At 42.8% G+C, this 26,918-nt stretch overlaps 1 protein-coding gene across 1 annotated transcript in view; it reads left to right on the top strand.

Annotated features, from left to right (window-relative positions):
• Positions 1-26,918, top strand: part of ankfn1b (ankyrin repeat and fibronectin type III domain containing 1b) — a 124,905-nt gene that overhangs the window by 76,753 nt on the left and 21,234 nt on the right. Inside the window, exon 6 of the mRNA XM_063892566.1 lies at positions 13,290-13,412. Within this exon, the coding sequence (XP_063748636.1) occupies positions 13,290-13,412 (123 nt within the window). The remainder of the gene's footprint in view (positions 1-13,289; positions 13,413-26,918) is intronic.

Here is a 26,918-nt window from a genome sequence, read left to right as displayed (position 1 = left end):
TAGACCAAACAATCTTTGGCTCAGAGAGACCATGCCACTCTGAGATGGCATTGTAAACCACTTCATCTTAACGGGCGATAACTTGCGTAAACTTGCTAAATGAACGTATCAGCAGGAGAGGATACATTCTTTTTTAAATCGTTTTAAAGGTGCCATAGAATGTAAAACTGTATTCACCTTTGCATAGTTGAATAAGGAGAGTTCGGTACATTGAACTGACATACCGTGAACCTCAAACACCATTGTTTCCTCCTTCACGTGCAAATCATGAATATGCATATCACAGCGGTAAAACGGGCGGATTACAACAATCCCTGTGTGTGACGTCACACACGGTAGTCCAGCCCCAACATTTGCATACACCAGCTGCTGGAAACACTAACGCTAACACTTACCACTCCGTAACGCAACTGGCTGTTCTTCAAACTCATGGGTTTCCTCCTCCGATAAAGGCTCAAACATGTAAGGTTTGATGCCAATAGCCTCCATGGTTCATCTCTCACAGTTTCGAGAACTTCACTTACTTCTGTGGGCTCTGAGGCAGCCATGGATTACTCCTTGGAAACCAGCCAATCAGAGCAGAGCTCATCATAATTATTTAAATGAGCGCCCAAATAAGGCAATTCAGCTTGTTTCACTCTAGGACCAAATCATAGGGTTGTAAATGGGCCTGTAAAACCGCATCTGGACATTTTTGGATCAACCAAAGTTATATACCTTCTTTGTAGACATCAGAGAACAATTTAAAATACCAGATAGATGCTTTCAATGGAACCTTTAAATCAACCTTTTTCCCCAAGTCATATATTTTATCAAAGTTTCACTGAGAAAACTCTGTTTTTCTATCTGCTACCATTTGATTTACACATTTCTGCTTTTTGCAATAACATTTCCTGCTTAAGTATGTTGGGGCCAATAAAAAGACATCAAATAATGTTACCACGGCTTGAGACAAATAGAACCCGATATCTGAGCTGCACTGCACATCACTGCCAGTTGACAATGGGCACATAGCTTAAATCAAGTTAATTATAATGTATCATTTTGTTTCCCAGCAACCAAAGCCATGGTCGACTATAATTATCATGACAATATATCTCTCTCCGGTTTATTTCTTCCTATCACAGTCAGCATGATCTCTGCATCAATAGCTTTGTGAATGGACTTTTGAAAAGGATATTTTCTCTCTTCATATCAGTCCAAGACGTTTCACAATGCCTCACAATTATCCAATTTATTTGAGGTCTATTTTTCCAATAGCTGTCTTCATTTCAAAGCAACACTATTGCTTCAGCCAAGTACTCTTGAGAGCATCGATTGTTTATCTTTTCACAGCAGATGATGTGATGATGTGCTGAAGTGTTATCTTGAGTAAAATACTGCTTTCAGCTGCGCATTTTCACTGTCAATGCTCGCAGTGTTTCATAGCAACAGGCCATCTAAACAGAGGATTGTATGAGTGAGTATACTATTTGTGTGTCCTTAAGACATCCCAGTTTACTTGGATCTTTACCAAACAAAAATGGAGACACTTAATCAGGCTACACTTAAGAATAGGTCACTTGACTCAAATGAAATACACTATAATTGTGTGTGTCTGCCTGTGTGTAAGTGTGTGCTGTGTGTTTGAGGCTCTCTGTGGACCATGCATTATGTCAGCGACAGTGGGACATATGCTACATTATAGATGTAATGTATAGCCTAGCACTGCGAGCACCCAGTGTGCCAGAATGGGAGACATCTGTTGCCAGGAGACAGGCGGATGTATTCAAGAACCAGTAGGCTATAGCCGCTACAGGATGTCAAGTAAGAGGAGTCAAGGAGAGAAGAAGAGAGCACTTTATATACTTTACCACACGTTACAGCAGCAGAATAAGTGTGAAAGATAAGCAGAGAATGAACACATACAGTCAGGACGCTGGGAAACAGTCAGCATGTTGTTTTTCATTCATAAAAGTCATTAACCTGAAAAGCAAATGACAGATTTATTTTATAACACAAAGCTTACCTACATGATATTTGATATTCCATCTTCTTTCACCCTATTGACAGTCACTTCCTGTCTGTTCTGGGTCCTTTTCTGCCTTCATTTTTATAACTAACCTTGAATCTAAAATGTCAAAATGAACGATCCTATGTGCATTCATTTTCTGTATTTCAGTCCAGATTAATATGTCCCACAATGTGAATGAGTGTGTTTGGTTTCTTTCATTCATTAACTCTCTTAGTCTTGACCCCGAGTCAGGGTTTTTTCAGCCGTTCCTCTCCTTACCTACAGATGGAATATTGCTTATCTTAGGCTCATTGTTCCTCCAGATGGGGATGATCATTCGTTCCTTAATTCCGTCCCACTTGGACTGCTGCAACTCTGTTTCTACGGCATGTGCGTTAGCAGGTAATCAGAGGATCACTTACAAGTGGTTCAGAATCCCTCCGCTCGGCTTAGTACCAGGTGTACTCAAAAGGTCTCACGTCACACTTATGATGATATGCGCAGATGAAAAATGCAACCAGAAAATATTGAACCGTGCAGCGTTTTGTGCTCATGAAATGAAACTTCACTTTCCTACTCACGCCGGCTGCACGCTGTACAGGAAGGACGGAATAATGGGAGGATGGGGCACTGTGGGTGTGTTGGAGTGAGGGATTTAGGCACGGATGTCAGGGAAGAGAAAACTTGATTAGACTAATTTATTCACGGGAGCAGGCCATGTAATTGTTCGCATATGGGGGTGACGTACTGTAGGTGTGTGTGTGTGTGTGTGTGTGTGTGTGTGTGTGTGTGTGTGTGTGTGTGTGTGTGTGTGTGTGTGGGTGTGGGTGTTTGTGTGTCTAAGAGGGGATATTTGTTCTGCAGCAGTGTCCCACAGTTTTGTCTAAATAATAAAACCATATTCTAGTTCAGTTTAAGTTCTCCAATACATTTAAAGCCCCTCTCTTCTGGCTCACCACACAGGGGAAATGCTGTTTGGTTTATAAACTCTTTAATAAAAGGCGGTTTCCTTAAGTTGGCCTGCAAAGACCCGTTTAAATAGATCAAAAATATCTTTCCTATCATAGTATGTAAACCACTTGAAACACACTTGCTTTCCTGTAGCCTTCAAATTTCATTCATCGTCAATCTATTAATGAAGATATTATTAATTTATGCATCTTTTTATTTAAATAACCTCTTTGCAAAGAGACATTCATTGATACATTTTCAACAAGCTACATGAACAGTTGTAAAAAGCAGTTTTCTTGGAAATCTCCTGCGATTTCTTTGAAGTGACACTGATGTCTCACTTAAAAACTTTAGGTGATCGCCCTGATAATATAAGAGCGCTCTTGTTCTGAGATAACCGCCAAACGCTCTTTTCACTCTGCCAGCTGATGATTTACCGCCACACTCCCCCACATTTGAAGGACATTTCCTCCCAGCGGTATCTGCTTGTTGCCGTGGTTACAGGTGACACAAGCCCAGCAGTATTTAATTCACGGAAACATCACAGGTTTTATGGATTTCATTCAGCGTGCAGTACACAAAGTCCTGAATGGGGCTGATCAAAGACGGCATGTTATTTCTCAGATCAGAGGACAGCAGACAGAAGAAGAAGAAGAAGAAGAAGAGCTATAAATAATCTACAGACCACATGTAAACATGCACAAGCCAATGAGCATTAACATGAAACAAAGATGTGTCTGGCATCAGTTGGAAAAAGACAGAGAGAAGACAGAAGAGAGGAGAATATGAGACAGAAAGAAGGCACAAATACAGTCACATTCCTTTACCTCGTTGGTTCTAAACCTGAGGTCTGCGTCATCCTGTAGGGTGCGCTGAAGATCACAGGTGGTGTGCAAGGCTTGTCTTCCCTTAAGTTGTCTTAATTAGATTTGCTTCAGTCTTAAAAACTCACTCGCTACATCATTTATATCGTTTTGGTTTTTTAAACGGGACAACGATCATTTCATCAGGTCAGCCTGTTAGCTTCAATTCGTTTTTTGTTTTTACATTCGACTGCAAAACTATTTAATAACTTAAACAATATCTCTGAAAAATGTATAAGCACTGATTACTGATCAGTTAAAAAGTATATATATATATATATGTCTCTTTGTTCCAACCCTCACCTATGATGGTTAAGGATGGGTCATGAGGGAAAGAACGATATCGCAAATTCATGCTGCCGACATTGGTTTTGACAGTGGTTGCTTTCTCCCTGAGGCATAAGGTGAGAAGTTCAGTCCTCCGAGGGAGACTGGGAGTAGAGCCATTTCACCTTTGCGTAGAAAGGAGGCAGTTCGGGTGGTTCGGGCTTAGGATGCCATCTCGGTCGCCTCCTGAAGGAGTTGTTCCAGGCTCATCCAGCTGGGAGGAGACCAACGGAGCAGGTGGAGGGATTATATCTCCAGGCTGGATTGGGAGCACCTCAGAATTCCCCAGTCAGAGCTGGACGATGTGGCCGGGGAAAGGGAAGTTTGGGGCCCTCTGCTGGAACTGCTTCTATTGTGTCCCGACTCCAGATAAGCAGTGGAGAGTGGATGGATAGATGGATGGATCCATGGCTCAAGAGCCCACCTAACTTTGGTTTCATCAGAAGACAGGATAAGTGTCTGCCTGAATTTGTCTTCAGTGAAGAGAAGTTAGCTCATGACAGCATCAAGCAAAGCAAAACAAAGCGACACTAGGAATAAAAACACCGTTGGTAAACAATTGATGTTCGTTTTTTACACAGGATTAGAATGGAACATTTTTTGGTGTGTGTGGTCTCCAAGAAAAAAGGTTTGTGAACCACTGCTCTATCTGATCCACGAGGGAGACAATCCAAGGCAAACTGCAACAGAAAGATAATAAGGAGTGAGGGTTCCCGCTGTCTCATAGACCTAAATCACATTCCTTCATTTTTCCAGCCATTTTTCTTTTTTTCTTTTTACCTCACTTTTTTCCAGGGTTTTGAAATCCTAGTGTAAATACATATTGAGGGGTATTTACAATAGTGGTAATGGTGGTAGGAGAGGAGCTAACTCAGCGGGCCATAAGAGACTGCCTCTGGCTGTCTGAGTGTGTGACTATTTGTACAGTTGATCTGGTGTGTATGTGCACACACATTCTCCCAACAGCAAACTGTGTGTGTACCTGTACTGCTGATTCAGTGTGTGTTTCGCAAATTTGAAGCCTGTATACTAGCCTGTGAATATTAACTGCACTTATCCCTCTTTGTGTGTGTGTGTGTGTGTGTGTGTGTGTGTGTGTGTGTGTGTGTGTGTGTGTGTGTGTGTGTGTGTGTGTGTGTGTGTGTGTGTGTGTGTGTGTGTGTGTGTGTGTGTGTGTGTGTGTGTGTGTGTGTGTGTATGTCCCTATTTGATGTGGCTTGGCTGCAGTTATGCTGGGTTGTTTGAGAACTTCCCAAGAGCATGCTGCTGGGCCAAAGTACTGAGCGGGCAGAGACATCCATTGTGTTGGTAAGGCATCCTTGCCGTGTGTGTGTGTGTGTGTGTGTGTGTGTGTGTGTGTGTGTGTGTGTGTGTGTGTGTGTGTGTGTGTGTGTGTGTGTGTGTGTGTGTGTGTGTGTGTGTGTGTGTGTGTGTGTGTGTGTGTGTGTGTGTGTGTGTGTGTGTGTGTGTGTGTGTGTGTGTGTGTGTGTGTGTGTGTGTGTGTGTGTGTGTGTGTGTGTGTGTGTGTGTGTGTGAGAAAGAAAGAGAGAGATATGCAAAAGGAGAAAGCAAGCCTAATTGCGAGTACTTGCTATGCTCCCTGCTATTCTAGCAGTGCATGGCCTTTTCCATTCTGTCTTTAAATTCAAAAGCGCACACACACACACACATATGAAGCAATGTAACACACACACACACACACACACACACACACATTTCATCCTCACAACCACTTAGCTGAGGAAGTAATCAGGGAAAAGTTATTTCGATCATGTTGCACAACAACTCCAATCCTTAACCAAAGCTCTCCCTCCACATTTGAAACCACAGATCAAACAGTGATCAGCTTTCCCAAAAACATCTCAACACTTTGGATGCTCCTGCTTTGCTGGCTTGCAATTGTTCAAATATGATTTCAGGATTAAACGGCTTTCAGTGCAAAAAGCCAACTCAGCATTTCAACCGCCGCCACAATTTTAACATCACTCATTTTCGATTTTGAGTTAGCTTTTTTTCTCGCCAGGCCGACCCCACAGAATTGTCCTTCACTTAAACTTAAAAAAATGTTGCTGCTCAGTAGGAACCATAACAGTAGCCGGCTGAAGGTTATGCATTTCTAAATACCCATTACAGGAGCCCCCTCCTTCGTATGACATGAAGTTGTAAGACTGGAGGTGTGTGGGAGGAACCTCTACTCACCCCAAATTTTCCCAAGTTGATACTCCCTTAAATGTTGTTTAAACCTTCATAACATTTGTTTCAGTTTTCATCCGTAACATTACATTACAAAACATGAAAAGCCTGCGAACAGGATTCAAGCCAGGTCGGGCTCAATCGTTGTGAAGCCAGGCTGGATGATGCACACTGACTCATTCAGATCGACCGCCAACGATGGTTTAACCCATGTCACTTAATCGGTCTGAAGTGGGAATGTTTTACTCTGCGTTTATTTGAATGTGTGTTCTCCTGATATCCTAAAACTAACTTTCTCATCACCTAAACCCAATCCAGGTAACTTAAACCCAAGCTTCAACTGAAAATATAGCTCTTCAACAAGACAAATGTTTACTTTCTAACCTTTCAGATAGACCTTTGGTTCTCCCAAGTATAGAAATGCAAGAAACCCGCACACATCTCTCTCACTGCTTGAGGTTTTCTTCTCTTTTCCAGCATAAATAATCCCCTCAGTCTGCTGGCACAACCCTGATTGGAATCTCGACGCCGAGCTCAATTGTGGGTTGAAGGGGGGAAAGTGGGGTGCCCTATGCGTGCGCACGGTTCAAGGCCATAAACATAATACTGGAGGGGTGTCCACCTCTCTCAGGCCAGGCCTCAAAAAGCCTCCGTTTAGTACTGAGGCTGCCACATAACCATGGACTCGCATCAGCTATTCAGACTGATTCACTGTAATGATAGCGTATTTACTGCAGACTGCAAAGAGATAAATACTTGCACACTCTCATATATTTACTCCTCGGCCTTTATCCAACATTTAGCTACACGGGCAGTGAGCCACGGACTCTTACAGGCCAATACTGAGTGTACCCATGCAGGGGGTTAAGATCCAGGCTCCACACGGGTTTATCAGGTTTTCGATGTCCTAGAGGAGTCTTTTGTGGGGTTTATGAGGTGATTCTGTGGAGAATTATAAGTGGGTTACAATGTCATGTGATACGTGACGCTTGTCAAGTGTGTGTAGATTTCTGACAGCAGTGATAATTCCGGGTACAGTATTATATGTTACTGTAATATCTGGATTAAAGCATAAGAGTTAATGCTTTAGCTCACCTTGAAATTGGGTTGAACAGTATCTGAAGCGTCATAGTGTACTGTAGGTGTGTACGGTTCCCATACATCTGTTCTGGTGTGTTGAATTGGGTGTTACCACATCTAACCAATGTGACAGCTATTAAATTACCCAGATCAGTTTCTACCGAATCACATTATTATCTCATCCCACCTAACCGAAAGCGAGTGGAAAAAGAAAACGGTCTGTGGTACCGCTTGCTTAGCCCCTCCCCTTTTAGCGGTGTGCCACTCAATGCTACAGTTTCTAATAGTTTGTTGGCTTGTCAGCTCAACTCGAGATGAATTTGACTGCAGATCCATCATTTGTATGTCTCGCTGTGGTCAACCAGCCTTGTGGCACACATCAAACGCTGAGGGGAACGGTATCGAGACCGACACCACAGGGAGCCAACCAAAAGTGAAAAAAAAGGTGTTGAATTCCTCCCTCAATTTTTGTCTCCCTGACAAATTCTGTGTGTGCCGATTCCGTGGAAAACAGGAGTGAGAAAGAGCAGCGCTATAAAACGAAAAGGAAAAAAAAGCAGATGAAACGATGAATGTGACTCAGAGACGTGCAAACGAGGGGATGGAGGGGAGAGAAGCTGAGATGGAAATATCTCAGTGTACACCAGTGGGTGGATGGACAGCATATGAGAATATGTGCAAAGGGTGATAACAGAATCCCTCACATTGGCAAGTAATGATTAGATCATCAGCATTTAAAGTGTTGTTAATTATTATTAGGAATTGTTTGGCAAAGGTAGCTGTTAACCTAACCCTAACCCTAACGAGTTATTTTAGACAATTGTACATTCAGAAGAAGCAGACCATAATCATTGGACTCATGTATTATGTAACAGACTGCCGTGATATTGCCTATCATTAGCCACCGCTACCAGGGATCAAACATTACCCTTTGAGCAATTCAGATAATGTAATCATATCTGAAGGAAAAGCTTGTTAGCTTGAAGAAATATCAGCATGTTTTATTGGTGAGACTTCAGTCCAAGTGAAATAAAAGCAGCCTCCACCATGTAGAGGGACGTACACACAGACATGGGTTTGGATGGAGATGGTGGGTGGAAAACAAGGCTTTCTTTGAGCAGACTTTAATTAGCAATGTTCATAGCTTGGCTGCGTTCTTTTATGATTGGACCACTGAAAGCCTTTTTGTTTGCCTAATGAAACACATTGAGGGGTATGTTCCTGAATTAAACTGTGTTTGTGTGTGTGCAGACGCCAGCAAGCATGTGTGCCTGGGCCCATTTCATTTGCATGTATCTGTTATACGGGTGGGTGCCTAAACTCTTTTTGGCATATTAGAGTTCCATTGGCTAGGATAAGAAGCCGAAGCAGGACACAGAGATGAAAGAAATCCTAGCGTTTTGTTTTTCCTTCGTTACAGGCACCATTACCATAATTGCTGAAAACAGGGTCAGGTATTCGTCTGCCCTCCTTATAGTTTACTATCGTGTCTGTGCTTCAGTAATCTGGAATAAGATCTGTGGTTAAGGGCAGCCCAACCTCAGACTGACCACAAAAAATGCAGAGTGTTCTGCTTGTTTCAGTGGGATCACTTCATTAAGGCATTCAACACAAGACCCTCCTTATGATCGGAGAAACTTTACAGAGTATACTTGTCATGTTATTTCCTGTTCATCAACTATGTAAACATAATGTATGGTATCTTCCATGAGCCAAGACAAATAACAACTTATTAAACAATAAGAGCATTCATCATAAATAAATGAGCTTCTAATAACAAGGTTTTTCAGTAATAGCTAATTCCTTATCGTTTAGTAAAACAGTAATCCGTATGAACTCTGCATCCTACTGTTAGACGTCATTGATCTGTAGTGTTTTTTGCAAAAATTACACGCACTCTCAACCCTTCTCTGGAATAGCAGTGGACCACTGAACCTATGAGCAGGGGTCAAAGTTCACATCGGATAGCTTTGTGTACCGTGAGCGAAAACAATGAGTTCTTTAGCAGAATCTGTTCTGCACATGAATACGTCTGAACAGTTAATTGCTACCATGGCAACAGAACAGAGAGGGAAAGTGACATTAAGGGAGTTGTCTGCAGGAAAGCGATCCTTCGCAGTGACAGTGTGTGTGTGTGTGTGTGTGTGTGTGTGTGTGTGTGTGAGTGTGAGCATAGGTCAACATTTTCTCCGTATCACCACACAAGCTATTCAGTGTCGACAAAAGCACTCTTGTGCTGCAGGATTGGGGAAAGTTACTAATGCTGGCAAGATCAGAATCTTAGTTACATTGCAAGGCGGGGGGGGGGGGGATATTAGTGGAAGACATCGTATCTTGTAGTCACAAGAGCTATAAACTGGGGGATAAAATAAAAAAAGAGGTTACGATTGGATTACCCTCTCTCAAATACCAATGCTAACTATGCTATCAAGTTCAGTTTTTCCATGTACATGTAGTGATAAAAATAAAAGGTTTTAAATGAAAAAGTATATTTTTGTGTTTTATTGTAGGGCCTATTGAAGAACCATGCATGTAAAAATTGATAGAATTACCTGCATCATCTGTTGATCTTCCACATTCATGGGGCTATGAAACAGGCCCACTAGCGTTTCCTTTACTCCACCTCCTTGCCCCCAAGTCTTTTTTTCTTTGGCGAGTACCAAAATTGGCTTCAATGGCCAACACTTTTTCCTGGGGGCTTAACTAAAGTCTACAGCTGGGTGTGCAGCTCTCTGAGACTGCACAGTAGGTTTGGCTTTTAAGAATGCTAACATTTGCTATTAAGCTGAGCCAAATTTCAAAGCAATCCATCCAAAAGCTCTCTACATATTTAGCTAGAAAAAATGGAAATGTGCACCTCAGCAACAGATACAAGTACAACAAATTCTAGAACATAAAAATCGAGAGTGAAGGCAAGCGCTCAGATAGACGTGGGATAATAAAATGCATAATTGGAAGCACAAGTACAGTACATTGTGTTTATTGATAGGCCAAGCCTGCCTGGCAGGTGCCTAAGCTCTGTCTGGCTCCTATGTATGGACACCCTGTTTGTGGTATAGGTTAAAAGTTATATTTGTTGTCAGTGTATAGGATCACATGGCTTCAAAGTAATATTTATATTATATTAGTACAAACTTTCAATCACTGAATCCTAAAACACCAGGAAAATTAAACAGAAAATATAATAGACAATAATCAGCCGGGATATCCTGAGCGGGCCTCCAAGGGGATTGCATCATCGCAGTGTGCCTGCTGTGATGATGTTATCGGGGACAGCTGCATGGGGTGGAGCCAGGGGTCGAGGCTCTCAGGGAGCCAAGAGGCAGCCAGTTGCCAGCAGATCCCCTTCACTGAGACCCACCTGCTCCGCATGTCCATTTTTCCTCTAAACCCCTCAAAGGGATTCCCTGAGTCCTCTTCTATGTCCACTGGCCCCCGTGTCTTTGAAGTCATGATCCTATGTGTTTTCGTGGCATTGAAGTCCTTATCCTATGGTCGTGTCATGTGTTTGATCCAAAAGTTTGTTTGAAGTTTTACAGAGAACTCTTAAAGTATCCGATGGGCTCATGCCAAACATTAGATCTATATAGACCAAGGCAATTATTCTCAACGATTGTCCAAATCCAATCACTCCTGAAGTCTATTTATGAATCATGTTTTCTCACACAACTTCACTTTATGGAAAGGGACATTAGCGTCAAAAGTTGGCAGTAGTTGGCGTGCACAGGGCAGTGCTACTAATTTAATTAAAAGCCCCTTGAAGAAGAAAAAGCCTAGCCTAACTTAATACCGTCAATTAGGGGTTGTTCTGCCATCTGACTAAAATCCCACACCCTATTTGTGTGATTCATACAGGAAAATATGCCTCTTTGTCTTTCGAGGTCAACCAACTCTTTGGAGAAGCTGGCACAGGGTCAGGAAACAGTAGTTGAGGGTGTAGGAGTGGGAACCAAGGCAGTAGAGCCGGGGGGTTGTCCCTCTAGATAAGCCATAGCATGAGGTAATTTTGAATGGGAACTCGTGTATTTTCATCTCAGCTTATGGCATCGTCTTTATAGTGCAACAGCTGGTCTTACTAGGAATCTGTCGTGGCAAGAGAGAAACGACTTTAAGAAGAAAATGCTTCCCAATTTCATATAGATGGAAAAGCTTTTCTCAAATGCTTGTTACACATTTGATTTTGTGCCCACTGTCATTCTGGTAAAGGGTTATCTAATAGTCTCTGATACTTGTTGATAGAACGTTGCTTTATGATGTCTTTCAAGTACTTGGATTGTTTTGAGAGAGGGCAACGAAAACTCTTTTTACAAGACATTGATATCAGTTTGGAAATGAAGAGACAATGTTCCAAGCAAGGTAGCATGAATCTGTGACCTTTGAAAATGTTTAATTTACAAGGTCAAAGCAGTCTTTTCCTCACACCTGTGGGAACATTTACAGGTCAGTTATGCAACGAAGGTCTCTATCCAACTTAATCTTTCTCTCAGATCTAATGGTGCTCTTATAAAAGCATGCAACTTGACAGGACACTCAGACCTCATGTCCTCTGTCTGAAATAAAGCACTCTCTTCGCCAAGTACGTATGAATCACTGATTCAAGGTCCTGTCATATCTAAGAATTGATGGCAGTTTGGCAGTTGAGTTCTGTAAAACTGGATGAATCAGCACACTGTCAATCATCCATGTCACTTGTTCAGGAACCAAAGTTATTGCATCAACTATCGTGCTTTATCAGAACCTTATGCTTTTCCTGCAGCATCTTACATAAACTTGCGACAGTGATGGCAGATACAGGCTTTGTGTTAGAGTCTCAGGGTGCACCCCTGTAATCAGGGCTCTGCTCAATTTAACCATCTCGGCAGCATCTCTCCAACAGAGCTCACCATGGAGACTAAAACACTTTTTGGCTCAGGTTGAGCGGTGATGTACATATGTCATTATTAGTTTTATCATTTTGTAATTAAATGGAAACAGCATGTGTGTTAGATTAGGTGAGCGGAGAAGGGTTGGGCATCATATAATAGAGTCCTCTGTCATTTTGAAGAAAAGTATTTATTTTACTTCAATCCTTTGTTTTTTCTGGAAATGATCTACATATGTTTATTCCATTTGGCTTCCTTTATAAAAAACTTTGCTTAATAAGTATTGAGTGTTTTCTTACACCACATACTCTTATGTGCACTGGGAAATGTTCCCCTGTAAGCCTAGCTCTTTGATAGAGAATATTATTGCATTTTGATTAGTCCCCACTGTTACCACAGCAATATTGCAACGCTGAGTCTCATCAAATGTTTTCCGGGCTGACATGGAAGAAACATTACATTTCCTGGTTTTAATTTTGAGTGAAAAGTTGAACAGGGACATTGGCAGCCCGAACAGAGGAGATTAAAATGTGTATGACTTCAAATTTTTTATTTCTGCGAAAAAGATTTGGAGAAAATTAGGCAGGAAGTATGCGGCTTTCCCTGAAACCTAATGTTTCCTCTGGGAGCTGCAGCATTGTTACTGTTTATCAACTTACATTTCCACTGAGAACTGGGATATCTGCAAAAATGAGTTTAGTTTCAGGCGTAGGATACCCCATGTTACTGAGACAGCAACATTTAACCCTGGCTGAACATTTAACATTGTTGGCAGAGAGAGACTGTAGATGATACACCCACAGTATCAAATTCATCAAATAACAATCCCTCTGTGTTTTCTATTTATTCATACTAAGGAAATAAAAGCCACTGATGTTCAATGCTTCTGAACTCCTGTGCAAGAATATATAATATAAGGGAATATGCTGCAAGACGAAAGTTTTCTTGAGGCAGTGGTTCATGTTTTCTTACCAATCCATGTGTTCTACTTCCAATCCATGTATTTTTGTTCTCCCGAAGGTCAGAGTCAGGGATCTCCAAATTGACCAATCGTCTGTCCCTCAAAGACCGTGTTGCTAAAGCGGAGAAGACTTCCACGAACCGACCTCCATCCTACAGGAGACGCTCCCTCAGTTTGGACTGGTAAGACCAAAGATCATCCCTCAATCTGTGTAATCATACTGTTTCGGGAGGAAATGTTGTGATAGTTTACTTCAGGGGTGTCACACACATTTTGTCAGGTTCATACATAATACAAAATACAAAAAGCTGTTTCCTCTGTATTTTTTTACACTATGCAAAGTGATCTCCCGGGCAGGATTGATCCTCTGCCGTTTGTTTGACACCCCTGCTTTATTTTCAAACTATTTTAGATCTGAAACCAATATACATGGCTATAAGGTTCTCTTTCAGGGTTGTGAAGATTATTAAATATGACTTTATGGACTGGTAACAGAAGCAGGAATTTGAGCACAATCTTTCACTTATCTCGACTGAAATACAAAGAGAGAGACACCATGCGGATTGGCTGGCTGCTGTGTGGGGCTGGAGCAGAGAGTGGGCGTAGTGGTGATCGGGTCCTGCTCCGTCTCTGCGTCTGGGTTTCGTTGAACAGCGCCAAGCAGCTCCAGTGGCGCCGGCTCATCTTGCTCTTGTAAAGCTCCAGTCCTCAGGCAGCCGATGAAAGGAGTTTGAAAGCTTTCCATCACGAGGCTGCCTTCCCGTCCCCACCCATGGGACTCCTTCCCAGACTCCCCTCTTGTTGCTTAGGCCTCAACTCATTTATCTACCGATCCATCCTGCCGACTGTCCAACCGGCTTCCCCCCTGAGCTTCTTGCTATGTATTCTTGGCTCTTCCTTTACATTTCTGTCGCGTTTAGGAAAATAGCCCCGGTTAAAGCGGATCTCACACTTCCTTTGCACCTAATTTTGTCAAGTAAAAAAATGTCCAAACAGTCACGGGTCTAAAGGGTTTCCAGGTTTGTAATTGCTGTGCCGGGACTACAGTAGCTATTCAGTTGAGTCACTTTGCGGTTAGTGGAGCTACAGGTGTGGGACTCTCTGAGGTCCTATCCAGTCATGCTAGGGGCTGGTGTGAGGTCTTACAAGGTCTTTTGTTGGCCTTATGAGACCTACTGTGTGGTCTCGGAACGGCATGCGTTGTGTGGTCCGACGGCGAAATGTGCTGTTAAGCGAATGAGCGTTGGAGAGCATTTGCAGTGTGAGGTCCTTCACTTTAACAGCTTGGTGTTTTCCTGCCATGTTGCTGGAGAGGGGGACCTGGCCTTTAAAGTTCAGGCCCTGATTGATGTAGTCTGGTTTTAATGAAACGCAGTGGGTAGATTGGACATGCTCATTTACGAGAGGGATGAGGGGGGCTCGGCTACAGCTGGATTCCGACTTTCTCCCGGGCAAGCCGCCGTTACAGGAGTGTGACTGGTCTTTTGTGACATAATAAACAAGGGACCCCAGGAGGAGAGATTCAAGGTTGCGGGCTGAGTCATGCTACTGGGGGGTGAAACGAGGTCGGTCCGGCTCCTGAAAGGACCCGCGCGGCTCCTCTGGAATGCACAGTCATCAACGCTGTCAAAAGGAAAACACGTGTGTTAAAGACAGCCTCTGAAAACACCCCGTGAATCAGCTACATTTTTGGAATTTTTCGACTTTTATTGCACTTCCTGTAGTCAGTCTAAGCAGTTTGTCTTTGTATGTATTTGTTACGAAAGTACGATATTTTTCTGCGTAGTGTCAGCCAATATATTTCTTCGTCATTGTCCGAATATTTTCTGTTTTAAGTATTGTAAGTACCATGATTGAACTTTCAAGCTGGTACAATTAATCCAACATTTCCTTGCGTTTTACTATTGGTTTGAGGTATTTAGGCATGTATTCATATCAAAATCATACTTTGATATTGTCACAACACTATAATATATGCTAAGCTGTAAGTATCGTTAAAATAAAACTCAAATGTGGTCCTGCAGTTGTTTCTTAAGGGAATGTTTTGTGTTATCACACTGTAAAATAACTCGTATGTGTAAATGTAATATATACACCCTTAAACTAAGATTGAATGATGTTTATCCGTGTACCGCCCCCCTTCTTTCATTCTTTAAATCGAACATCTTACACTAAGTCACACGAGCAGTGTATTACATACCAAATAACTAGCAGCCGACCGCAGTAAAGCAGTCTCAGGTGACCTAACACTTTACTATCTTTTTAGTGGACCATTGCCGTTTATGTCGATTCAAGTCGGATACCCAAACAAACCTAGACTATTAAGGGAATTCTCCAGTCCATATACAAGCCTGAAACAGGAGCCGTTTTGTAGTTTTATCAAAGTTTGCGAGAGCTGGCAGGGGCTCGGGAAAATGTGATAATAAAAGATAATGGGAGTGTTATTGTTATTGGTAATCATAGTAAAAGGCCTCTAGGGTATGGTTGGAAAAAAGAGTAGAATAAGGGAGTCCGAGTAAAGGGGAAATAAGAGGTTGTTTGATTTTGTTATGTTTTTTCTTCACGGTAAACCGTTAGAAGTAATACTTACAATCTACACCCATGACGTCAAACTGTAAAATTGGGTCTTTTTGAGATTTCTATTCAATAATACTTAATAAAAAGCAATTTTAATTTTAAACTTTTAAATCTGCATATCACTCAGGGAACTGTTTGCATGATGAGAACATTAAGTTCAATATCCAAACAAATACAATCAGCCAAACATAAAATCATGATGCCTCGTTTCCTGACGCGAACAAGGGAGACATCCAGTAGAGTCTGATAGTCAACTCCGGGGCTATAAAGGGATGCTGTTTCTGTTCCAGCACAGGGCCAGTAAATACGTCTTTTATTTCCATATCCTCTCATGGTGACAGAAAGGCAGTTTGAGCCCTTTGCCAAAACCCCGGAGTACAATGGAGAGGTAGCCATGTATGTCGGCCAAGCACTTTTTTTATTTCCCATAACATTTCCCCAGCAGTATGCCTGGAGAGGAAACTCTATACCTAAGTACTTAAACATCGACGTGTGCTGTAGCATTCAGCGATCAAACTTTCAAGTGGAGATGTGAAGTTGGTACCACACCAGTTTGATTGTGATGTGTGCAGTATACGTCCCCTGAAGGCCCCTCAGCTCTGCCTGGTGCCACCCTGTCTTCAGGGATAACTCAGAGCTGACAGCACTCTTATGATGATGTCCTAATTTCAATGCCAGGAGAGAAACCAGCCACCCATTCCTGTAGTCGATATAGTAACTCACACCCAAACACAGAGGTGGAAGAAGTGCTCAGATCTTGTACTTAGGTAAAAGTAGAAGTACCAGAGCGTAGGAATACTCAGTTACAAGTTAAAGTCCTGCATTTAAAATGTTACTCAAGTAAAAGTACAAAAGCAACATCAGCATCAAAACGAACTTAAAGTACCAGAAGGAGAAGTCCAGATTGGTCCATTTCTGAATCATGTATAATATTTTGTGATTTTGTGAATCACTGATGTTTCAATGTGTGTAAAGGTGGAACACATTTTAATTCTTTGACTTGCTGGGTAGCATATGAAGTTCATCCAGGTGTAACTAGAGTCTTATTTAAGTGTTTTACCTTTAATCCATATCTGCAAAGTAACTGAAGGCACTATGTCAATGTAGTGGAGTAAAAGCAGAATATTTACCTCTAAATTGCAGTGGAATAGAATTACAAATTAGCTTTAGAAATGGAAATACTCAAGTAAATGTTACTTTACCCCACTGCCCAAACATCCGCACACACTCAGTGTTAGAAACTCTACGTGTCTGATTCGTTCCTTGATGTTCATGCTAAGACATACATGAGCAAACACACATTGTAATAGTTATGCTGGGTATGTAAAGGGGGAACGGGGGTTACCAAGTGCTAATCCTTGTGAATTCCGCACGAAGGGAATAAAAAAAAAAAAGAACATAGAGAAATCACCAGAGTCTTGGTGGAAAAATGAGGGCAATGCTCAAGGGGCCCTGGTGTAAAGTGGTTTTGGACAGTGTGCCACTCGCCTCATTTGGTTCTAATTTAATTTAATATTCCCCACTCTTTTTCATCCTTTTCTCTTTGGATTTTTCTCCTTTCTTCTGTGGCTGCGAGCTGTCAGTTCAAACAAAAGGGACAAATGAGGAGGTTATAGATCCCTATTATTTTTCTTTTTTAGAATTTTCTGCTCAGAACTTACGGTTAAAGATCCCGACAGGAGTGAAATGATCCATGCTGGTGTTTGAATGTCTAACAATTTACTTCTGCTTTCTGGCTGCATTATAAAAACATTATTCAGAGAACGTGTTAAACACTAAAAAGCTTTGGCGTGTAAAACAGTACTTGAGTTACATCTACTTCAAGATGATATATAAACTGGATGCAATATTGGGCTAGAAAGTTTATGTTTTTTTGAAAATACACTGACATGGCATCGTTATTCACACATTACATGTAAGTTTGATGTAGATCAAAACAGTATGTCAGGGTCAGAGTTACATTACGGAAAATACGTACCATTGTTTTGTAGCTTTAGATTCACTCCAAATACTTTTTGGGGCCAAAATGGACTAAAATGACTTAAAATGGTCAGGAAAAAAATTGGAAACCTGAACAACTGCAATCCTATTATGACTTAGCAACTCTTCTGATGAAGGCCATGTGATATGACTGAAAGCTTCAGAACTAAATGGTAGAAAAATGACACACTTGAGTCAGAGAAAATCTGTTTATTTGCAACTGTTAGGGAATTTTTGGCTTAGGTAGTTAGAGACAGCTCATCATTTTCTCCTTCCTCTGTCTGCATTCCCAAGGCATAGGTCTTTCGGCCTTGGGGTGCTGTTATCTCCCTTAAGGAGGGGCAGCCTGGGCGCATTGTTGATGCCGGGCTATGACCGAGCACAAGCTGACATGAGATAGTTATTGTTCAGGGACGTCTAGAAGCCCTTCTTATCTGGAACGTAGGTTCCCTTGCGCACATTGTTTTCCATCGACGACAGCTCTAGTTAGAGTCAGGGTCCATATTTGTCTGGTCTCGCTAAAGAGGAATGTTAATTATACACTCTGAACTGGTTAAAACCTCGTATTGTAGTAGAGCTCTTCAGAATTGGTTTGGCAACCGCTGTGGCAACTCATGTCTACAGTATATGTCTTGTCAATTCTCCTGCCGCAACTCCGAATAAATCCAACAGTGTTTCGCCATCAAGTTTGCAACCAATGTCTCTCTGAGTTTCTTCTCCATTGCTTCAGAAGTTTCCATCACCATTTGCACTACAATTTGGATTTGAGCTGCTCTTTGACCTGTAATGTAAACTCTCTGAGACTTAGATGTTAGGAAGATAAGGCAAATATAGATTCTAGTACAAAAGAGGGTGCAGAGTTTATACGCTCACATGCATACCCATTCACAAAACAGCTACATGCTCACTCAGACATTCATGCATCAAGACACAAAGGCATGTGCTTGAATATGCACACAGACTGTCTCCTTGACTCTGGATGCTGTGTGCTGCACTGAGGGAGATTTATGAGGCTGGCTCCCTCTTGTCCTGTGTGTCTCCGACTTGATACTCTGGTTTCCACTCCAAACTTCAACTCGGCACACAGAGAGACAGAGTGAGGGTGGGGGAGGTAGACTGGAAAAGAGAAGAAGGGGGGAAAATGGAGATGTCAGAGAAGACTGAAATAGGTAAGAAGAAGAGGGCGCGGGGGGGGGGGGATGTGAGAATGATTGAAACTGAAGTAGATAAAATGATGGAAGAGAAGATGGAGGGAGACAGCCAGAGTGAGTGGTGAAGAGTTCTGAAAAATTGACTGTAGTGTGTGTGTGTGTGTGTGTGTGTGTGTGTGTGTGTGTGTGTGTGTGTGTGTGTGTGTGTGTGTGTGTGTGTGTGTGTGTGTGTGTGTGTGTGTGTGTGTGTGTGTGTGTGTGTGTGTGTGTGTGTGTGTGTGTGTGTGTGTGTGTGTGTGTGTGTGTGTGTGTGTGTGCGCGCAGAGACAGACGGCCAGTGGGTCAGAGGGTTAGCGTGGCTCCATGTGTTGCTTATAAGACAACCGATGCTCGGGGAACTACACCCCACTGCCTACTTTCTGCCTGTGTGTGTGTGTGTGTGTGTGTGTGTGTGTGTGTGTGTGTGTGTGTGTGTGTGTGTGTGTGTGAGAGAGTATTCAGGGTCAGACGCAGGAAGAAAGTTTGCTAGGGACCCAAGAGAAATGTGGTTTGAAACTAGTCTTGAGAAAATGGTTAACAGATTGAGAAGCTCAGGTGGAACGGACCTGTACGCCCACGTCACTGAACTCAACAATGGAACAGAAGTAAAGACTCACTTACTGATGTCAGCCCAGCTACCCTTTGCATTTTCTGTCTCTTATTTAACATTTGCAGACATCGGTTCCTTCATTTACTTCCTCTAATTTGAATTTGCCACAACCTCTGTTAACCAATCACCTTTAATATGTCGTCATCATCCATCCATCCGGAATCTCTAATCTTTTTCTGAAGGCTCAATGGGTCTCAAGCAGTCTACCATTGGTTCTTATTTTGATAGTGCCCATTTATTGATTTCTGGGATCACCATCCATTCTTACACTGTTGCTCTTCTCTTACCCTAACCCTTAGTTAACACAAATTGAGAAAATGTCTTCCCAATCCACACATTTTGACAAGAAACATATGTTTGATGAACACAAGTACAAAACCATGAATATCCAAGAATCCAATTTAAAAATGATTATATCTTTTTTATAATAAAAATTCAAGAGATTGAATTATTAGATGGATGGGCCAAGAAATACTTTTGTACCAGTTTCCCTATGAAGACTAAAAACCTGTAGGTGATATCGCATGAGTTGGAATTCCTAAATAGTTTTCTTAGTTGCTTTTTGATTTTCCAGCATTGCTCTGTTTACTTTATTTTATTTTGTTCTAAAATTTGTTTTCATACAGCCTATTCGGCGGCATTTCTCCAATTCTTTGGCATGTGCCAGAGTATTTTGTACACACCCTTCAAGTGGCCTTCCTACGGCAATAATGAACATGCACCTCACCCCTCTACTTTACGATCCAGTGGGATTTATATTTCAATGCACCAGGGTAATAGAAAAAGAGTAAATATAAGACAACTTTAAGAGAACGTTTCTGCATGAGGCCCAATGTGTTTTAGTCGTTCACCACCTCCACTCCATCAGGGAGAGTTCCCATGTGGCCCACGGCGCGACTCCCTCCAAGAGTAGTAGCTACTCATAATGGAGTCTATTGGCATGGCGATATCAAATGTATCTATGTTATTAATTACCGTTCATTCCTGTTGCTGATTGAAGTCGATGCTCAGCGGACCGTAGATGAAGTTCAGTTCTGGTTGTGTGAGTGAACATGTGTGCACACCGCCAGCCATTCCACTCTCTAACCATCCATCCACACGCCCAAGCAGGACTGTACACATTTGTGTTTTAGCCTTTTACAAAGGAATTATCATAGCCAGTAGACCACCTCCCCCCCTCCCCACCCAACCACCTCCCTCCATCCTTATCCCACATAAACAGCCGTGGGACTTTAAACATGGCGCCCGGCCGGCGTGTGACTGAGAGAATGGGCCAACTGGTGGCTTCAGTGGCCAGGGGTCGCCCCCGCCCCTCTCCTCTCCTTGGCTGGGTGGGTGGCATATGGCGGCCCAGGCAGGGACCCCTTTGGTGTGACACACACAAACACACACTGAGAGACACACAGAAGGCCTGGAGCCACCCAGGCTGGGCCCACGATCGCCGTGGGAGACATGGTGTCACCAAGCCTCTGACAGAGGAGGGGTGTGTGTATGTTTGTGTGTGTGATCCCACCTTGGAAGCCCCCCCCCTCCTGAGAACGTCGGCCGCTGCCCGCCACCACATCCCCATGGTGACTCCGCTGTTGTCTCTGCTCATCAAAATTAGAGAGATTTACCTCTGCGTGCACACACACAACACATGCACACTCACAGAGCCAACAGGTGGCAGGCCTCGCCCGGCACAGCAGGCCCACTTCAAAGGTTAAACATACAGCGGACCGCCCACTCTTTCTCTGCCAATCTCCCAAGGGAGAGCTCGAGGGAGAAAGTGAGAAGAAGAGGACAAGATAAAAGGGGAGACAGAAGAAAAAAGAGTGTGTAAATAAGAGGGAGATAAAGGTCATTGGGAGCACGCAGTATGGTCAGTGTATACCTGGCGTCCACAGTTTGTCCCGACTCCCCAAGTACGCACACTTCAAAGTGAGCCATGTATGAATTGAAAGCATACGTTAACACAGAATGCCTTTAGGGCTTTCCACTTCACTTACTACTCCGCGAACTGTGACTAACAGCAGATGGGAAACAAACAAACCTGGGTACAAGCGATCGTAGCGCAGACTTATCCATCACACTTTCTGCTCTGGGATTTTGCTTTATGCGTCACGCGTGGATGAGAGAGGTCACAAGAGCATTGTGTGACTCACTCAAAGCTAAGGACAAGTAAATATCACTTCAGAGCGACAGTGACCTCTCAGTGGAAGAAAGTGACAGTGGATTACGAAAAATGGAGGACTCAACAGAGGGTACATGTTGTCTCTAGATGGTGTAAATCTGGAGTAAACAACAGAGACCAAGGCTTTATCACGTCTGGTATCAGTTGTGCTGTCTGCAACACACCTATTAATGTTTTATCAGCACTTATGAGTCTACTTGTTGATCAAAATAACAGGATTACTGAATCAGGTACATTGCTTCCAGGCGAGTACACCATTTTCCAAATGCACATCTGGTAGGATAATCCATCCACATCTCACTCTGTAGACCCTTTGGGGGAAAAAAGTAAAAGGATGTTTTTAGCAAATGCGTACCAGTGCAACATTAAAACGGTCATGCAGCACACCTGATACATCCCTCAATAAAATCCCATCCATAAAATATGACGTAAAAGAGCCTCGAGAGCTGCTCTGATTGTCTCCTCGGCTATAAAACTGCCTGAGATCTCCGCACAGGATACATGCATAGGTTTTAATACGCCAGCACGGGTGCGTGTATGTGTGCATTTGTTGTGTTGCCATGCCAACTTAGTGTGCGTGAGGGGTCACAGTGTTGCCGTGGCCTTGTGTTGCCTATAAGCTGATAAGAGCCAAACAGAGGGGACGGCTATATGAATTCTAGTAACACTGCCCCCCCACCCTCTCTCTCTCTCCCCCACACTCTCTCTCTCTCTCTCCACGTCCAGCAGCCTGCCTGCTTCCAGCCTGTCTGGTGCCAAGACTCAGATTTCAGAATTTCCTTCTACAAGCCACATTTAGAGCAGCCAGCGTACTCTGTGTGTGTGTGTGTGTGTGTGTGTGTGTGTGTGTGTGTGTGTGTGTGTGTGTGTGTGTGTGTGTGTGTGTGTGTGTGTGTGTGTGTGTGTGTGTGTGTGTGTGTGTGTGTGTGTGTGTGTGTGTGTGTGTGTGTGTGTGTGTGTGTGTGTGTGTGTGTGCGCCACTTTCTCCTCTCACTGTCTGCCTCTCTGACCCCCACCGCCCTGTTTTTCAGCGAGCACTGTCCTTCTGGTGCCGCTCTTTGCCATTTCTCCCTCTCTTTATCTACCTAACTCCAGCTCTTTGTTTATTTTGTGGGACTTGACCTACGTCGACAACCAGCGCAGTCCATGTCAACGAATATAAACGGTCATCTGTGCCCATGAGTCATAAACACGATTAGACACAGTAACATGCGGCACAGATTTATGTGTTCTCATGGCAGTAAAGTCGCCACTGCTGAGAAGTTTGGAAATACGGGGGGTCCCGTCAGCTGACCGTAGAGACGTTGTGACAGAGAGTGTGATGCGATGGCAACAGAATGGAGTTGGGGGGGTGAAGTCGAGCCGATAAAAGGGCTGAAACAGAAAGATGGTGGAAGAATAGAAAATGGATCAAAGTTGCAAATAAGTGGATTGTTTTGAAGAGGCCCTATCACGCTATTTTACCTTTCCTGTAGTGTGTTATATAGGTTTTCATGCATGTAAATGGTCTGCAAAGGGTAAAATCCCAAAGTTCCCTTCAGAGTTCTCCCCCTGCCTGCCTTAAACGCCTCCATTGGACTCCTTTTTGTACTTCTGTAACATAGTGACATCACTACGCAACGCTCTTGCCTCTCTTTTGGCTAGCACTTCAACACATTGTATGCAATAGGCGAAGGGCGGGACATCTCTAAGCGGTCAACCACTCACAACAGAGCAGCCAGCTAACCAATCAGAGCAGACTGGGCTCTGTTTTCAGACGGAGGGTGAAAAGAGGTCTAGGCAGTATGAGAAAAATAAAGAGCTTTTTCAACATTAAAGCATGTAATATGTCACAGTCGAGGAACAAACCCAAATATTAGCATCATACGGCCCCTTTAAAAGGTTTAAACTCCATGCCTTGAAGTCCTTTGGGACAGACATGCTTATATAGAGGTCCATATATGGTTGCATTGTGTTACAGTAACCTAATTGTACTATTGTTTCCAACTCTCCACATATCTTTCTTTGTGCTGCTGTAGCTAATTTGGGCATCAGCCCGTGTAATGTCTTTCTCTGGCACGTACATGCTTATGCACATAAACACATGTCTGTAGGTACCCCACTAAGCAACAAAACGTGAAGCTTGAGACTCTTTGTGCCCCCGACCGTGTTATTTGAAAGATATTTTCCATTGTTTATAGTTTAGATTAACGTTATCTATATTTATAGAAGCAGGAGACTTTGGCCAGGAACTATTTTTAAGTTACCATTTGTCTTAAGCATTTCTCCTCTGAGAGGCAGAGGGGGTTAAAATAATTATGGGTGAAAGAGAAACTGATATAAATAAATAAAAACTGACAAAAGTAAACAGAAAAAGAGAGTTGGCACACCAAGATGCTAATATGCGAGGTTGTGAATCTAATCATATTGACAGTCGGGTCAGAGTGTGTTTGTGTGTGTCTGTGCTGTTTTGCTGACAACAGGTTGGATGGATTTGTTCTCGCCTACGGTTTGGACCGTGTCCTTGATATGTTGCAACATACAGTAAACTGGGAGTATTCAGACTAAGCAACATTTTCCACTCAGTCAGTTCCTTTGAAGTGTTTCTGAGATTTCCCTCCGCTGTTATGAGCTGTTCTGTGCATACTTGTGGCCTCTTTTTAGCTCAACACAAAAATCTGAGAAATTCTGCGAAGCTGGAACCACCAGCTTTATTTTTTCAACATTTTCTTAAAATCACAGGTTTTTCCCATTGTGGCTTTCAGTCAATAATTGTCTAGACTGCTTGCATATTTTATATGTAGTCTTTGTTTACATGTGACTCACTGTCTGGAGCTGTTTGTGTAAATAGGACTATACTACTAATAAAGAGAACGCTGCGTATGACTGTTTGCAGTTTGGGGGTGTTGATTGTTTGTCGGGCTGATGCAGTCTCACTTTATTTGATGTGGGATTGATCGGGGGCCAAACATGAAGCCCTTTGGTTGAGACTTTGGTTTTCCCAGAACAACTGCTTCCTGTTTTCTGAACCTGGGAAAAAGTGTGGGAAATTGTGTGGCAAAGACTGTCTGTGATCTCTAGTCTTTTATCCAGATTATTCTAACAGTGGTAGACCGTGTTTTGATACTACGCATGGTCATCGTTCAAGTATTTCCAGTATATAATTACCTGTCTATATAGAAGTATTCATTATAAGTTGCTGAGTCCTCTTTCCTGCCGTGGAAGGATTAGTTTTCTAAAGACTAGAACGTCCAAGGACAGATACAGCACATGTTATACAACATTTCTCTCATTGATATGCCTCAGGCTGCCTTAGGGCTGTATCACAGCTCATGCAAACTGAACATTTACTACTGCGAGTTCAAAAAAAAAAATGTTGTTGTGAAGCGATCACAGGGAACAAATTGGAATTGTCAATGGATGGTTTCTCTTTATTGTGGAGACATGATCAGCATGAACAACAGCAGATTCTGACACAAGGAGCTGACAGGTTGGATAAATATACTGTGTTGAAAGCACATCTTCTCTTTCTGATAAACTCTGTTCGATGCTTTATATTGTTTTCTCTTTTTTTTTTAATCACGATTTGTCTTTCATCCTTCCCCGGGGTAGTAGGGGGCATGTCATTGGGAAATGACATCCCAATCTCACGTGTAGGAAGCTTTGAAAATACACACAGATCCGCACACACAGTCACACACACCGTGTTATGCTCTCCCTAATGTCGTCAGAGAGTGATGGGGCACCGTCCTGCCGACAGAGAAAAAGTTGTCTGTTCCATCTCAGGCAAATAACAATAAGCCCGGGACCGGATTCCAACGGGCTTTCTCTTTGAAATGGGATACCGGCACACGCATTACAAATATATCTCTTGTTTTATCTTCCGGGCCAGGCCCATGGAAAACTTATTCCAAATACCTGCCGCGCTTTATCTGGAACCCTGGAATAGGTTAGGCCCAGCCGGGAACACGAGGATGTCTAAAATAAGGCCTCTATTACGGGATGGAGTGGAGATGGATGGGACGGAGCGGGAAGGGACGGGGATCGGGGGTATTTTAGGTGTATCGGCCCGTGAAAAAGGGCTTGTTGCGGGGGCTCGAAGCTGCTTTAAAGTCTACTATGTGGGCCGCCGTCAGCTGTTGTACAATCTGCATGTGTTCGGGGAGGGCTCGTGTGTGTGTGTGTGTGTGTGTGTGTGTGTGTGTGTGTGTGTGTGTGTGTGTGTGTGTGTGTGTGTGTGTGTGTGTGTGTGTGTGTGTGTGTGTGTGTGTGTGTGTGTGTGTGTGTGTGTGTGTGTGTGTGTGTGTGTGTGTGTGTGTGTGTGTGTGTGTGTGTGTGTGTGTGTGTGTGTGCGTGTGTGTGCGTGTGTGCATGTATGCTCTAGGCTCACACGTCCATAGCGGGAGTATAAATAACATTTTTCCTACAGATGTTCTCACCTTGACAAATCTGTTCTTGGCCCGTGTGATACTTCTTGGCATATGGCATGATGGACCAACGTAACTCAAACTTTATTTACTTTCCTCAACCACTCCATGCCCCTGTTCAAACCATTGCACTTTAAGAACAACATTTACTTTTGCGGTATTTAGCTGATGATGTTTTCCAGAGTGACTGATAATAAGCAAGCATTTCTCAAGGACACGTGGCTCCAGACAAACATGTTGACTGCTGCAGGGCTTCAACTTATGTTCGTTTAATGAGAAGTATTTGATTATTTCGTTGAAAAATGCCAAAATATATAACTGCTCCCTTTCAAATCAAATATGGTTATCATCAATTCCTCATGCTTCTGAAACATGTCTCAAAAATGTTATATAACTGACTTACTCATTACCTAATTGCTCTCTTGTTCACATCTGAACTGTTTTACTTTCAAGAAATCTTATTAAAATTAATTGAGTGTGGACGTTTCTAGCGGGATTGTGACGCTGAAATAACTGTACAGTATGTCCTGAAAGATTGTTTGATTATATTCATACTGCAGTCAAAAGATGAATCAGAGAAAATCAAGGCAAGAACAGAAGCTTAAGGAAGGGTGGGAAGGAGGGTGAAAAAAATGTTGTTGATGGGAGGGAAATGAGAGGCAATAAGAAGATAAAGGGAAAGAGCAAAAGGCCAAGATAAAGAAGAAAGAACAGAGCACAGAAGGAGAGGTGAAGGAATGATAAGAACTGAA

The sequence above is a fragment of the Eleginops maclovinus genome, chromosome 10, assembly GCF_036324505.1.
Source record: "Eleginops maclovinus isolate JMC-PN-2008 ecotype Puerto Natales chromosome 10, JC_Emac_rtc_rv5, whole genome shotgun sequence".
Lineage (NCBI taxonomy): Eukaryota > Metazoa > Chordata > Actinopteri > Perciformes > Eleginopidae > Eleginops > Eleginops maclovinus.
The sequence above is the reverse complement of the archived record's forward strand: the minus strand, read 5'-3'. Positions and strand labels throughout refer to the sequence as shown.